General features: G+C 41.1%; 1 protein-coding gene across 1 annotated transcript; it reads right to left on the reverse strand.

Moving 5' to 3' along the window:
- Positions 1 to 7466: 7466 nt before the first annotated feature.
- LOC104278490 (beta-mannosidase-like) lies at positions 7467 to 12074 on the reverse strand (the record flags this gene model as incomplete). The annotated part of the gene is made up of 3 exons (XM_009875482.1): positions 7467 to 7691; positions 9885 to 10142; positions 11932 to 12074. Coding segments are annotated over 3 exons (626 nt in total), but the record flags the coding sequence as incomplete, so codon positions are not given.
- Between the last annotated feature and the right edge of the window lie 596 nt (positions 12075 to 12670).

Below are 12670 nucleotides of genomic sequence, written 5' to 3' on the forward strand. Positions count from 1 at the left end.
AATTCTCTAAAGTTAGGATTAACTTGTGAGGCATGAACAGCAAGAACAGAGTTTCTGGACATAGGCTTTTTCCATCAGAAGTTTTCCTAAAACTTCCTCAGCAAGCTGTCAAGCTTTTATTTACTTGGAGCAGGGCATCTCTGCACTGGGGCTGGATGAACAGAAGTAGTGACTAGGCCCACACCATGGCACGCTCTTCTAACGCTTCTCATCAAACTGCAGGAAGCCTGGTGTGTATTTCCATTAGCAATGAAAGCACTGAGGCTGGAGGTTTGGTGAAAAAGCATCAACCAACCACCTCAAACTGATCCTTAAAAGCTGATTTAATGGGTTTGGCCTTCTTGGTCCCTGTGAGCACAGATTTATCTGGAAACACTTGCAATAATCATATGGATCATTATTAAAGTAAGAAAGGTGATCTAATTAAGCTTTTTTCCCTGGAACATAGGGAAGTGTAACCTTTTGGGCATCCTCAGTCAAGTTTAATATTACAATTTAAACTAATTACAGTGAGGATCAAGATCTGAAATAATTCTAAACTTAATCTGCACTTGCAGTAATTTAAACTTGCTACATTATTGTGATACTATACTGCAGTAATAAACACCAGAAACTTGTGGAACGCAGCAAAAGTTGTGACAACAGAACACTACACATCTTCCCTATACACAATATGAAACAGATTGGTCAGAAAATTAAACTGCCCTTGATTTTAGATTTGCTCCCACAGCTCTGAGTTTCTGATGTCAACTTGGGATGCATTTATAGACTTGGAAATCAATGTGATAGTGGGAACTTCTAGACAGTATTACATTCAGAGATTTTATGGATTGCAGGAATGATAAAAATTGTACCTGTACGTAGTGGTGTATGAAGTGTCTTTTACCCTTCTCTGGGAAAGTTAAATGTTGTTTTCCTGTGTTTAAGGAAAAAGAGCAACTCTCCTCGTCCCAATCAAGTGACAGGAATGGTGGTGCCCATTCATTAGCTTAGGGTGCAATGGTCAGAACTTACGAACCACCTACAGCTTTTGGCTCTTCAGGAGCAGTTCTGGAATAATTGCCAAAGGCATGGTCTGAACTGTTGCTGGCTTCAAAGGATTCTTACAGCTACAAGCAAAAGACAGCTCAAGTTAGTTACCTAGGAGTTGCTTTTCTGTATGCAGCATTATAAAGAAGTCTGATGCCCCACTTAGGGCGAGGCTCTAGTATGTACATTATGCAAAGCCTGCAGAGGTTTCCCCATGGACTCATTTAAAACTAATGGCTGTAGAAGTTTTTCAGCCATCCATTTGCCCTTGCTGTTTTCATGGTACAGAAGAGCAGTAGCAGCAGATCAGTGAAATTCATTATGCACTGCGAGGGAAAAAACATTTGTTACTGACTTAACATCGGTTAACCTGTACCCTGCAGCAGCACTTGCCAATGTTCCAGCTGAGTCAGCACACACATACACTCGTGTGCGCACACAGAATATATCATGCCCTCTGGGCTAGCTAATACAATGACGTTTGGCCAGGAAGACAGGAGCATGATCAGTGCCTCACTGCTCTTTCCGATGTGTAATCACCTCAGTATCTTCTTGTTTTCAGCATCTCAGGCAACAAACACTACATTTGGCTCCAGTACAAACCAAAAGCTGTGGTCAGAGCCCTTCCAGATGGGTAGCAGATGGCTGGATATACAAAGCATGTCACTGTCCTAAACACAGGGTCTATGTCTTCATGGAAGCTCCTCTGCTATCCTCAGCTCCTCAACAGTGCTCAGGCTGGGCAGCCCAACTACATCTTCCTACCATCCTACCAGTACCATGGAACTCTTATTATTAAGAGATCAAACTTTCACAGGAAACCACCCGAGGGCCAGCTCACACCATCACTCCTTTACACTTGCTGGGGAAGTGAGCTGAAGCCTGCAGTGCTGAATGCTTAAATCCTGCTGTATCACATACTAGTTGGTAAGAAAATCACAGGGCCAGCATGCCAGAGTATTACTATCTAGCTTGTTTACAACAGGCAAAGGAAACAAGAAAAAGCCTGGCAATCCCAACGTTTGCAAAGAGATATCAGACGGCCGCATTTAAGGTTTTGATTTTTCACCACCATGGAAAAGGATTGAAACTTTCAGCTCCTGCACCTGACAATGGCATGCTTCCCCACCTGGCCACTAGCTGGACAGTTGGGTCTCATATTTAGAGCTCCTGCTCTGGATTACCCAACTCCTCACTTGGGCATAGAGCCTAGCTCAATCCACAGGCCAGTGGTTCTAATACACAGAGGTGAAGCCCCTTCTGCCACAGCCATTCCCCTTGACAGAGTCAACCAGGTCCCCAGCAGCAGCAAAATTAAAAACTATGCAAAGAAAGAGCAATATTGAGCCACTTTGCACTTAGAGACCCCATCAGGAAATCTCAAGATCAACTTCCAAAAGCAGACCCCCAAGAACAGGTCCCGGCAAGCAACTAGACTCAGCACCTTCCTCCTGACTAGTCCTCAGGGTGTTGTTTCAGTTCATGCTGCAGCACATTTCTTTTGCTGTGATGGCCTAGACCAAGGACACCTCTATTTTGACTATGATGCACACTAATAATCAAAACTGACATTTATAGGTCTTTACTAACTGACTTTACTTCCCACAATAAAATGACCTTTCCTCAATGTTAGCAGAGGCAAAACCCAAGCAATATTAAGGTCCTGTATTTTTCACTTAAGATTTGTTTTCTACCCTAATTTAACAGAACTGAGGCCTTCATTTTTCTATCTTGTAACATCTGACTGGAAAACAGTTATGTAAACCTGGTTCTTTGACTAGAACATGTCCTTAAACATTCAAACCACAAGTTCCTGGATGACTCAGCTTACCCCCCTGGAGGATAAGAAAGAAAACTGCAATTCTGACAACATACAGGCTGGCTTGTAAGCTACAAAACCAAACTGTCCTTTACTGAGAATAAGAAGCTGTCCTGTTCCTCTGCACCTGGCACAGCTACAGGTTGCTGAAGTGGTCTCTGCTGCATGTCTCCAAAAACAAAAGGGAACTAATAGAAGTAAAAGTACTGAAAAAAGACACGACTCTGAGGCAGAAAAATTATCCATGCCCCAAGGTATGTAAACAGCAGGTAACAACAAAGACTGACAAAGAGTTATGAACACTTTCTTAGAGAAGCACTTCAGGTACATTCACTTGCTGCTTTTCTGGAAAAAGATGTAGAACTTGGAAAAGCTTCAAAGGGAGTACTAGAGTAAACTGGAGCAAAATAACTCTTCCTTGTGTGGCAGAAAGGAGCAACTAAGAAGTGCCCTCTAATGGTCTCTGCAGGTCCTGAATGTGTTCAGAGCCAAATCTCTGCCAGAGTCCAGTTTTAGGACAACAAATTAGCCAATGCCATACAGATTTCTCCCAAAGCCTGCTCTCAAGTTCTGTTCTGGTAGAGCATTTGTCATGGCTCCTGACGAGGGGAACGCTGCTGCTTTTTTTACCTGTGGAGAAGAACCTAGCTGGGAGCCTGGAAGCAAAAGCCATCAGCACAAGCAAACCCAGTGAGCCCTCAAACAGAACCTTGCAAGGCTGCACCCTGAAAAAATACTGATGAGGCTATTCACTTCTACTGTTGCCACCAACAATTTGATGACAGTGACCATGGTACTTACCAAATGCTCCTGCTGATGATCCCCAGCCCATCTGGTACAACTGGAAATCAAGGTGCTGCCAAGTAGCTGCAACAACACAGCTGGCTACAGATGGATGTGTGAATAGGAGCGATGGATACTCCGAAGATGTCTTCACTGTTGCATTCCTATCTTCGCCCTGACCTAAGACAAAGGCAGAACAACTCAACCAAGTAGAGCTCAATACGCAAGGGGAAATGGTTAAGCAAGGTGCATGTTACAGCCACTGCTGCACAGCAGAGAGAAGAAAATAGCATCTATAAGTATGTACCTATTACAACACCAGGAAGCCAAAAGAACATAATAAAGATATCAGGACAATAACGGAAGTGAACCTCCCCCACTGAATTCTGTTTTGAGCTCAAACATTTGGCTTAAGCAATTGCTAATCCTTCACAATAGCACCTAGTGCTCAACTAAAGCTTTCCAGTGAGAAAGAATGGACCCATTCTTAAAGGAGCTTCTGACCTTCAAAAATAACAATAATTTAAAAATTGTCTGAGCCTTTTTATGCCAATCTTGTAACTGCAGTGTCAAGGGTTAGGGCTGGTCTGGTCACTAAACAAGTAACAGATCCTCTCTAACTCCTCTCCCTTCCCAAAAAGGAAGGGTAAAGGGAATAAAGGGACTTACTTAGGGATTGGAAAAGAAAACTAAAACAGTGTGAATGAAACAATGATAGTACTAATAAGGAAATAATGAAAATAATAGAAATACATACAAATATATACAAACCCAGTATCAAACCCAACTACCCCGTCCCGATACCAATCACCACTGATGCTGCAGAGCAGGCAGGCACCAGCAAAGTGCCAGGCTCAGCAGCAGAAGGAAACCAGACACAGGAGCTACATTTGGGAACTCATGGATCAGGATCAAGGTCAGAAGAATGGACTGTGTTCTTCTTGGAGGATGGCAATTGAAGAAGAGGGCTTAACCCCCCTGGATCCCTCAGATGTATACTGAGTATGAGGTATATGGAACGCAATAGCTTTGTTGGTCAGTTTTGGGTCACCTCTCCTGTCCGATCCTCCCTGGAGGCGCAATCTTTAAGATCCCTTCCAACCCAAACCATTCTATGATTCTGTGATTGGTTACCAGAGAAGCAAGTATAAGCACGAGCCTTTCTGCATAGTGATCCTTGGTAGTAACTATAAACATCAAGAGTTATCTCCCTTCTAGAAGGAGACACTGTCTGCAAAAGCATGCTGTTAACTTCAGAAAGTGCAGTCTCTTAGAAGAGGCTCAGCTGAACAGTAAAATCACTGCACAGAACTGGTTCCATTTAGATGAAACCAGGACATGCAGAAAACAATTGTGTAACAGCACTGATAGGCATTAATAGTACAGCCACTTCATCAATTATTGATCATTTACCACATCATTTCTTTCATGATTTTGCCTAAAATTCATGACAGGCTAAACAAGGTCATAGTTCTCCAAAATCATGATTTATGGCTTCTAGCAATCCAAAAGCTCATTTCTACATCTCTAAAACTTCACTAATATTCTGAGATGCACTAAGAACAAATGTCACTGACATTCAGGTAGTCCTCTTGACTGTCTTTGAAACAAATAGTTCTGTCAAACTTTTATTAATTTAACACTATTAATTGCCGTCTTGAAATCCTTTCTAAAAGTTGCTGCAAGAGACATTTTTACATCATTGTAAGAGAAAGACATCACCAACCAACCTGCCCTTTTCCTAATGCACTGCAGCAATATTTATTATTCGTATTTATTCCACATTTTCTCCACATTTTTTTCATCCTTACCTTATACGTACTCCATTGCTTCTTTCATTTCACTTGTATTCCACGGCACTGAAAAAAATAACAGATTTTTCTTGTATTGTTGGCCAGGGATGCCTCTCAGGTAACTTTTAAATTCCTTTATCAATGCCTGCATTTTCTAACTCTTAAGTTTTATAGATGACTATCATTTTACCTATTTATTTTACATAAACATTGACACATACGTACCGTGATCGCTTTCATGTTTTCTTTCCACTGCGACAAGTTTTGAATCAGAAATGCCCTCCTGTGCAACTGCACTTTGCTGCTTTGGTGACCTAATAAAGCATTTGTAAGCAACTTCCACTTATTTCTCCTTCATCTTCAAGCTTTTCCTCTTGCTTGATGGTATGCCAGTTTTGGTTAACATCCAGTTCAAAAACCACTTGAGGTTGCCAAGCATTGGTCAACACGCTCATCTCTTTGCCCATTAAAACTATGATGACTGCAAATAGCAATCCCCAGTTCCAAGTTCTCTAACCAACCAGTGGAACACACATCCATTCTCCCAACACATTCTCCAGACCCCCAGCAAGCATCACATCCATGGTACTTTCATGACAAAGGTGGGCATCACCAGTAGAACTTCTTCAAACACCTTCTCCTGTAAAGTGCTGATTCTGCTAAGCGCTTTGCAAAAAAAATAATACTTGCTTGGACTCTGAGAGGATCCTTTGCAAGATCGCAACTGCAATTCAAACCACATCCGAGAGGCAAACCCAGTGTTTAGCAGCCTGCCAACAGCATGGGTCAGTGGCCTGGACTTCCTGACAACCAAGCTGTCAGGCGTTCAGCTCCACAGGCTAGAGTAGCCCCTCATGCTGAAGCAAGCTTATTTCCTTTGTATCAAATGCCAAAGTGAGATGACATTTCTATGGGAAACCTAAGCATTTTACAAACAACTCAGAAACAGAATAGAAGGTGAAGCCCCATTACTTGGTATGCACTAAGGAGTTCCGTACACTGCCAGATGTAATAATCAGTCAACGGTGTCTTCTATGGGGAACTCACGCATAAAGAAGCAAAATTAAGGTGTGGAGGTTTTGCTTGTTGGAAAGAGAAGATGGTCAGTGGGGAGGCCAGGGCCACTCATGAGGAATGCCAGGGGACAACAGAATGGCTGTGCAGCAATGTCTATGGATGCACTAGAGAAAATGCAATCAGTTTCAACGCTGTGGTCCTCTTATATAACAATTTCTTCTCCATACTTTGTACCTTTGGTGAACTCTTCTCCCCAGCCAGGCACCTGTCATACTCCACAGGGTCCCTTGCAACAGCAAAAGTTTGTGACTGTACCTGCAGCCCTCTGTGAACAGACAAAGCTAGATGCAGAGCTCTCAAGGAGAGCTCAATGAGAAGAGAGAAGAAAACAATCTCCTGCACAATTTCCCTTTTGGAAGGGGAACAGATCTGCCTGATGTCTGACTGGACAGCCCAGGCTTCATGTCTATCTGGAAGCCTACCTTGCAGAAGGCAGGTGGAACACCTGACATAGTGACAGTCATAGATCTGAAAGAGCAGGACTAGTGCTCCCCCGATTTGGGTGCTGGTAAGATCAAACCACTCTTGGGGGATATATCTATGGAGCTGGTCCCAGCTTCACTCTCTGCCCTTCTCCCTACTCCCAGAGATGAATTTCCACTTACAGCATACCAAACCTGGAAAAAATATGGCTTTGTGTTGCCTCTTTCTTTGGATGAATTCACAACTTAAATCTCATGCGAATCGGAGAACCCAGAGCAGCTCTCTTGAACCAAGTCACCCCTCACATTTCATACACACGATATATTTTTTCCATTACCTGAGAATGCGTTACTTTCAGCACTCCATATACAATATAAGCAAGTTTTGCTGTTGGTAATTTTACACTGAACCAGCAGTTAAAATTCACATGACAGGAACAGACAGTATGTTCTCCAGTCATCTCACTTCAACTTTAATCAATTTTTTTAAAATTTATTTCCTCCTTCTGTTTCACTCCTTATCCAAAAGGAAATGAAGCATACTCAGATAACATCCACCAGAGAGGTCAAGGTTAGCGACTTTTCTAGTTCTTCAACACTGGTAGGCTCCCATGGGTAAAATGCAACTACTTTCTTTTTTTCGGTCATGAGGAAACCATTATCACTAAATCTGCCTTTTATACTCCCTACGTCCAGGGAAACAAAAGGAGCAACTGCAGTGGTCTGAAGAACAAATTTGTAAATGTCATCTTGTTGAGATACAGAGGCCTAGAAGAGAAATTTAAAAAAAATAATTAAACAACATATACATGTTAAAGAAGCAGCCAGTTATACCCAAACTGGGAAAGACCTCTTTATCAGTAAAACAGACTGAACAACCACATTTGATCAAAATAAATATTCTGTTCTGGAACAAAAGGTCAAACTAACTGGATTCATATGTAAGAACCGTGTAAAGCCTGCAGATGTTATTATAGACTTCCTACAGAATACTACGGATTGTGGAAAACTGCCATGAAGTGCTATTTCCTCTACCACCTTCTTAGGGAAATAACTGAATAAATGGTAATCTGACTTATACCTAATACTGGTATCCTATACTTACTGCAGTGAAAGAAATTTGTCACCAATATACCTTACTCAGCCTATAAATTCACAACTACTAGAGTAGCTGGCCCTTCCAATTACATCAGTAATAGAAATACACAGAAGTGTAAGATGGTAAAAATCACGGTAAGACTGGAGGTCACATCATCTTAATGGAAGTCTTTGTATTACATTTAGAAGGCAGCTGTGTTGTGAACTATCAGGACAAGATATAATGTTTTATATTAATGTCTATCAGTAGTTAATCTGAGAGGCTTAAAAGCACAATCAGGATGTATTTTCATGCAGCACTCTCCATTCACCATCACAAAATATTATGCTACCTCATTTTCAAATACTAATTAACTACATATTAAAAGCAGACAAATTATATTAAGTGCAAAAAACATGCCCTGCTTAGAAGACAACACACTTCATTTTTAAGGAAAGGCATACAACCTTTACATTTTGTGTTTTCTGAAGAAACACTAAAGTCTTCATGTTTTTTAAAAGCAATACTATGAAGAGTAGCACTTGGATTAGTAATGTATTTGAAAGTCTAGTTAGTTTACTAGTAGCTACCTATAGAAGCACCAGCTTCTCCAAAACAGAATATTTTTTTAAACCACAACTGCACACTTTCTTAAAATAACCACTTTACATTCATGCTTGCTAGCTATCCTTATTAGTTAGTACTGTGGAGACTATACAGCCATGGGAAAAAGGAGTGAAATTTCCCGATGCTCTAGTTGCAGAGCTTTTATTATTGATGATGTCATCCACCAAAAAAAACCCCCAACCTAAAAAAACCCAGCATGACTCAGACTCCAGATTGTGCCACCAGCTGAAAAAAAAATAAAAACAGGCTGATTTCTTTCCTTTGTATACTCAGGAGGCAGACCACGCTACCATGAAAGAGATAAGAGGGGAAAATCTGGCCCATTTTCTTTTTGTAAAGCAATTATGCTGGTCCAGATTCAAAGAGATTAAAGACCTCTATTCCCCTCCTTGTTTAGTTTAGCTCTAAAGCACAAAGCTGCAGTTTGGAAGCCACATGTGAGAACACACGGGTCCCTGTGCTGCCAACCTGCTGATTAAGAATTTTGCAGTAAGATTTACATGCTAAGAAGCGAGTACAAAATGCGTGTGTGTACACATACACACAGAGTATGCTTGCTCTCTCTATACAGAGCACATTTGCTGGGAGTGTAAGAAATCTAGGGAAAAGCAGCAAATGGACTAAATGACAGTGTTACACAACGCTGATCCTTTTTTTTGCCTGTTCAGAACACTGACACACTTATCAGATATTAAGAAATAATCACTGTTATGCAAATCAGAACCCTTCGCCAGAGGGCAGGGATTTGCAGGGGGAGGAAAGGAGCATGCGATATCGCCTGGTAGCAATGGTGCACTGATCTGACAGTGGGAGCACTTCAAGAGGAAATACTGCTGACAGCAATGCACCCCACACACAACTGAACTAGCATCACCCAGTACTGTCATAGTGTCCTGTTGGCAAGCCAGAACATTTGCCACGATGCCATTTGCTATCTAGGAACACAAAGAACGAAAGGAGCAATGCTGCAGCAGTCACATGAAAGACAATCAAATCAAATGAAACGGAGACTTCACTATTTAAAACTAAGTAAACAAACAAAACCCCACAAAAAACTCACCAGTACTATTTAGATACGCATGCAGTGACACAGGAAAAAAAAAGTAAATCTGATTTTGAACTCAACATGGAAGCTAGAACTGCAACAGCTAAGGAAAAAACATTAGGTGGAATGAGACACCGCACAGAAGGCAAGCAACTCAAAACAGTAAGATTAGCAAGCCCAAATACAGTAATTTAGCATGACTGATGCTTACACTAAGCTGGGTCTTTTCTAATCCTACAGCATCCTTTAATGATGAAAGGAAGTGATGGTTCGTAGGACTCTGGAAGCCACCTTCTCCCACAAGACAGAAAGTAATAACGCAGCTTTTCCTGGTACAGTTTCTGCATCTCTCCAGCAAGCCCTGTATGGACTCCTTGTAGATGGGGACAGCACTTTGTGCTTTAACAGTCACACCCTCTTTGGCAAGGGTGCATACTGGCTCCAGAGAACTCCAGGTGTGCACAACGACCTACAAAGCATGTTGAGAGAGCGCAAAGCTTAGAACAAGAGTTAGAGCTGTGAAAACAGGCCGGCTTCCTAGGTTTCAGAATACTCATTGCAAGAGATGTTCTCCTGACTGAACCAGCTGATTGCCACCTCGCAAGAAATTTCACAAAGATTTAAACAATCAATATGGCATAAAAATTAGAGTATATAAACCTAAAAAGAAGTCTTTTCCAAACCGGCTGGGTATGTTGTTTTTCTTGATCTGCTAGGCTTTTTGTTTTCTCCAGGCTCCTTGAGAGGAGGGGGTTGCCAATTCCTGCCAAGGGAGTGCTGGGAAATGGAATTAGTAAGTGACTAATTTGTTGACTCTTTTTCCTCCTCTCCCTAATTAAAAAAAAGTTACACAAAGGATTTTCTTGAGATTGCTCTGTGTTATCTGATATAACCCAGCTGTTTAATAGAGAGCTTCTGCTTAAAAGAGAAGCAAACTGTATCATCCTAAAAGGCATTATGGAAGTTAATACAGTAAAAGATACATTCCCAGAGATCACACATGCATTATGAATTCATTCTTACATTAAAACAAACAAACAAATAAAATAAACCCCAAACACCATAATTTGGAAGACAGGCATTCAATGAGAATTATAACATTCTATTTCTTCATACAATTTAGGTTATCTCTGACCTTAACGAGTGTCTGCAGTCAGGAACAGAACTTAGCTCCTTTCAAAAGTTTTAAGTTCCAAATTTTCATGAAGTGCAAAATATAGTGTTCGTCAGAACTACCCTACTGCCAATGCTTCTCTGACATTATCAGAAAATCTGAATATAAGATTGTTACAATAACTCAGAGAGGAAAGAAAAAATTTCATTAAGTGCAGTCCTACTGACTATCCAGAAATTGCAACTGTTTTCTATATTATATATTACTATATAGAAGTAACCTTATAAATCTGAAATTTCATGGCAGCCCACCAGACAAAGTAGTGAACTAGGAATTGACTTATTCATATTATTAGTCCCCAAATGACTAGTGAGTCATTCCAGGTCTATTTTTCTATCCTTCCCAGCGTTTTCACATGGGACACTCCTTATATCAGGAATTGTATCTTGTAGTACAACATTCATTTGGGATCTGGTTGCCCTACAGTTAACAAAATGTGACAATTTGAAAAGCAAAATGGTGTTCTACAAGACGAACTCAGCAGCCTAAATACTGCCTGAGAATTTCTAACAGTTTCTATAGCATTATCAGAAAATAGTTAAGGCATCAATTGTAAAACAGTGACATAGCATAGGTGACCTTCCAATTAAAGTACACTTAGATGTTTTGTTGATTTTTCTGAAAATAATTTAGTTATTTTTCCCAAAGCAGTGTAGTTTGAATACTGGCCAGAAATGGTAGAATCCTTTTTTCCCCCCCTTTTCCTTTTTTTCCTCAGTTCTAACACCCAGTGAACAGGTTTTTTAAGGAAGGAGGTACCATTTTTTACACTTTGATCTATTTAACCATCAACCCCTTTAAGATTTCCACAGAATAGTTAATTTCAGGCCTATACCTCCAGGCTATAAGCAAGGCAATTAATTCCTTGTTCCATGAAGCAGTCCACACTACTATAATACAGGATAGTGTTGCTCCTAACAAGACAAGAACTGCACCTCGCTGTGTTTAAGCACGGACTTACTGAAGCTTATCTGTACAAAGATGTGCTCATCCAGCTTCTCTCATTTTTGTGGGAGACACACAAAGGCGCTGAGAGAGGTGTCACTTACCCTCAAAGCCAAATGTGGCAAGAGGTGTCACTTACCTTCAAAGTCAGCTTGTGGTCTGCATGAAGATCTGAGACACCATAAATGTGCAACACGCCTTCGTCTTCATAGGCCACAGGCAGCAGTGGTGCAAAGAATTTCTGGGCAAAATAATGAAGCAGTTTCCACTTGCCACCATACTCTGATAAGGGTTAAAAGGGAGAAAGGTTCAGACTGAATCCAAGATGGCCTTGGCACAGAATCCCTCTGTGTGTTCTCTGGTCCTGCTACGGCAATATAATATCCCCCTCCACTCTTTATCACCTTTATCAGGTGCAAAAAATGACTGAAGTTACTCTTATTTTCTTCTAGCCAAAGCTCTGCTCTGGAAGGAATCTGATGGTCTTTCAAGCTTTTTTTTGAGCTCCACCAAAAGGTCACATTTTTTAACTGTTGGCCCTACCATTGCTATGCTGTTACTCAGTTTTAAAAAAGCCTTAAGCACAAGTGACATTAACAAAACTGACACAGTGTCCTACATACTAAGCAAGCAGCCGGAGTATCTGTGTTGCTGAGAATCCAGACAAGCACATGGGCATTGCCACAAACTACCACCGCTGTCGAGAGGCAACACAGCCTGACTTTTGGTGCTTGTACAAAGTGCTCGCTTTCCCTTTTTTCAGTCCTCATCTTTCAGTTCTTTCTTAGAGGAACATCAATAGCAATGAAAACAAAAGAACAAGTTTTCAAACCAAAGACAGCTCTGAGTTAGTGTATTGGGTTGGCTCAGCCGGATTT

Source organism: Apaloderma vittatum, unplaced genomic scaffold, assembly GCF_000703405.1.
Source record: "Apaloderma vittatum isolate BGI_N311 unplaced genomic scaffold, ASM70340v1 scaffold22770, whole genome shotgun sequence".
Taxonomy (NCBI): Eukaryota; Metazoa; Chordata; class Aves; order Trogoniformes; family Trogonidae; genus Apaloderma; species Apaloderma vittatum.